The sequence below is a fragment of the Dendrobium catenatum genome, unplaced genomic scaffold (assembly GCF_001605985.2).
Source record: "Dendrobium catenatum unplaced genomic scaffold, ASM160598v2 fragScaff_scaffold_1041, whole genome shotgun sequence".
Lineage (NCBI taxonomy): Eukaryota > Viridiplantae > Streptophyta > Magnoliopsida > Asparagales > Orchidaceae > Dendrobium > Dendrobium catenatum.
Window position 1 is genome coordinate 7,628 of NW_021319503.1, and position 3,424 is coordinate 11,051.

Sequence of the window (3,424 nt, forward strand, 5' to 3'; positions counted from 1 at the left end):
CATCCACCTAAGCATCCTCATCTTTGCAACACTTAACTTAGTATTATGCTTCACTTTTAATGGCCAACATTTGGCACCATAAAGCATTGCAGGTCTCACCACCATCTTATAAATTTTTCTCTTAAGTTTGAGGGGCCTTTTCTATCGCACAACAAACCCGATGCATTCCTCCACTTCAACCATCCAACTTGAAAGTCACATTAATATCTACTAATAAAAAAAATCTTATAAAGACAAACAAATAAATAGCTGAGAGCAATAATGTGCATCAACATTTCATTTACAAGACAGATACCTCCATCCGAATCATTAAAAAAAACAAATTTATCATCCACGACAGCGGGATAGGTATGTTAAATTTTTATTAATTCCTTGTAGGACACAAATGCACAAATGCAAAGTTAGATAGTTAAAATTGAAGTATAGTTTTGAAAAAAAAAAACAGGAAGACTTAGCTGTCAATCGTGTGAACATTTCTAGATTATGAAAACAGTGAAGCTGATGAAGGAGACTATAGCATAAAAAAAAAACAAATAATCACACAAGGAAAAATGCTCACCTATTGGAAGAACCCTTAGCTGCATTAATCAATTCATCGGCAAGACATTCAGCAATTGTCTTGATATTTCGAAAAGCACTCTCACGAGCACCTGTAGTGAGAAGATATATCGCTTGATTAACCCGTCTCAGAGGCGAAATATCAACAGCCTGACGCCTAACAACACCAGCAGATCCAATTCTAGTAGCATCCTCTCGTGGACCGCTGCAAGTAAAAACAAATTAAAAAATATGCGGATGAAGAGTAAACCATGAATACTCAAGAACAACCCTTAAACTCTAGGAGAAATAACAATCATCATGAGAATAGAGTACATTTTCTTAGCTAGAATAAACTATTTTAAGAAAAGACAAACAAATAAAGCACATATTAACTATTCTATAGCTTAAACTTTCATGTGAATTGACTCAATTGTAGTTCAACCATTAATTACCTATTAATGACAGCATCTACTATGATTTGGATTGGGTTTGTATCAGTAAGGAGATGAATAATGTCCATAGAATGTTTAACGATGCGAACAGCCTTCAGTTTCTTCCCATTGTTGCGACCATGCATCATCAATGAATTCGTCAATCTTTCAACAATGGGACACTGTGCTTTCCTGAACCTTTTTACAGAGTAACGTCCAGCTGTGTGTGGAAGATAGGTTGCATGCTTCGAAGGAGTTACCGCAATATAGTCAGCAAGTGACATGTCAGAAACCTGAATACAAACAAAGAATCCACAAACTAAGATTTACAAGGGGAAAAAGATCAATAATGCTACCAGCAGCTAAAGTTAAACACATTTTCAACACATAATTTATGTGCTAAATTAAGTACTAAAACCTTGAGAAATGTCAAAATCATGAAAGATAAAATACAACTACGATAAAACTAACTTTTAGCAACACATATTATAACACAATCTTATTGCGTGCTATTACAAGGTTCAATGGCAACACCAGATACTAGGTTACACTGTGTTACATTATAATCATCTGCTCGATTTGATGCTTCATCAGATCAATAATGATGAACTGCCAAACAAATTTCCCAAATCAGCCGCTCTCCAACTCCCTTGAACAAAATTCCACTGAACACGTCTCTCTCTTCAGATCACTCAATAGTCATTTCCAAATCACGAAATAGGAATCCACAGCTTTCCCTCTTTCACATTTCTCACTATTTCGGAAAATATCTTCGATTTCCCTCCCCTCTATCAATTTACAATTTCTGAGATTTCAATCCTTCAACATTCCACACTTATCTCTCGCTGTTTATCTGCTTAAGTAGATTTAAAGGTATGCTCAATTCTTTCTCCATATATTTTTTTTTTTCAAATTCAATGGAGCCAAATTGATGCTTGGTATGCATAAAAGAAACAGGAAAGAGATAAGTAAAACCGACCTCGATTTCTTCGAAAGACCACCGATTGAAGAGCTTAACATCGGTGGGCGAGGCCAAACCAGAGGATTGTGGTGGAGAGGACAGGGCGGCCGCCATGATTGGTATTCGGAGAGTTCTCGCTGGTATTCGGAGAGAACCAGATGCGGCAGCGATAAAAACCCTAGCGAGTTAGGCGGAGAGGAGCAATTTATGTAGCATTGTAGTCATGGACCGTCATGATGCTATATTGAAGGCGCTAAAGATTTGATTAACGGTTCCGATGAGGCATTATTTAGGGGCTGTTTGGTATCGGATTTACAGCCGGATTTAAGTCGGATTTAAGACCATTTCTAACCATTTGGCAAACAGCTGAATAGAGGCCCTCAAACGTTACAATCGAACGACATTTTTTTCGTCATTTGATTTCAGTTGAACAGTGTAACGTCAATATTGACGTCGCACTGATCACCTGTGCCATTTCTTTCTCTCTACCGAACTCGTCTGAAAAAGACGCGAAAGAAACGAGCGATGATTTGAGGGCAAAATGGCATTCCACTGGAGATGAATCACGGCACTTTTTAATTTTATTGCATTTTGTAGTGAAAAATGAGAATTTCGGTTCGAGATGCCCTAAATCCCGAGATTCGGTAAATCCCGGATTTACGGCTTAAATTCGGGATTTAGTAAATCCGAGGGTAGCCAGATTTAACGGGATTTATCCGAAGAAGCGCACGAAAGGGAGAAAGTTACCTTCACAGCCAGCAAGCTCCCGTTCTTGCTTCCGATCAAAATGTTGTAACTTCCGATCCGGATTGACGAGAAAGCCGTCAGAGGAGCGAAGTCGAACAACCATGCACGAAGGAGCCGCAGAAGCGACGCATGCAATCTATACACCTGCAAAGCAACGAAGCCGAACAGCAACGAAGAAAAGAGAAGATGAAAGGCAAACTTCTCCTGAACGCAGCGATACCATCGCTTAAAACGTCTACTACGATACATCCAAGGTACGCTAAACTCACGCATCCAATTTGAAATCTAACTTGAGTTTAATCGGCTTACTCTGATGCAGAGGGCGGAGACCCATCTCTAAGAAATCAACCATCTGGAACTGCTCATATCTTGGAAAACAATGATCTCTTGGACGGTCAAGAAGCAAACTACGGTGCTCGCTCCTCAACAGAAGTCAGGTATCGGTCTCTAGCTGCTCTCACCGCCACGTGTTTGGATCAAAACGTCTTCTCGACGACTTCGGTATTACTCAAAGTCATCCAACCGACCTCTACTGCTGACAACACATCGGCAATTGTTATTGGCAAACAATCTGGTGTGCCACCACGAACGAAACACATCGAGATCGATCACAGATTCATTCGGAACCATATTCAGCAAGGCGCAGCCATTAAGGATCTCTTCCCATCAAGCCGAAGGACCAATTGGCAGATATCTTGACGGGAAGCCGGGGGGGGGATATCTTACACGTGTTTCAAGAACTTCG

General features: G+C 39.9%; 1 protein-coding gene across 1 annotated transcript; it reads right to left on the bottom strand.

The window, feature by feature from the left end:
- Positions 1-537: 537 nt before the first annotated feature.
- LOC110092035 (40S ribosomal protein S5-like) lies at positions 538-2,167 on the bottom strand. The gene is made up of 3 exons (XM_020816381.2): positions 1,951-2,167; positions 993-1,264; positions 538-763 (listed from the first exon to the last, which is right to left on the bottom strand). The coding sequence occupies exons 1-3, from the start codon at positions 2,044-2,046 to the stop codon at positions 556-558; spliced, it is 576 nt and encodes a 191-aa protein (XP_020672040.1). The 5' UTR covers positions 2,047-2,167; the 3' UTR covers positions 538-555.
- Between the last annotated feature and the right edge of the window lie 1,257 nt (positions 2,168-3,424).

Excerpts from the sequence above, each read along its gene's own strand:
- LOC110092035 (XM_020816381.2), bottom strand. The coding sequence starts at position 2,046 with ATGGCGGCCGCCCTGTCCTCTCCACCACAATCCTCTGGTTTGGCCTCG. Across the intron at positions 1,265-1,950 it reads GGTCTTTCGAAGAAATCGAG|GTTTCTGACATGTCACTTGC; the intron begins GTCGGTTTTACT and ends GTTTGTATTCAG. Across the intron at positions 764-992 it reads GTAGATGCTGTCATTAATAG|CGGTCCACGAGAGGATGCTA; the intron begins GTAATTAATGGT and ends TTTTACTTGCAG.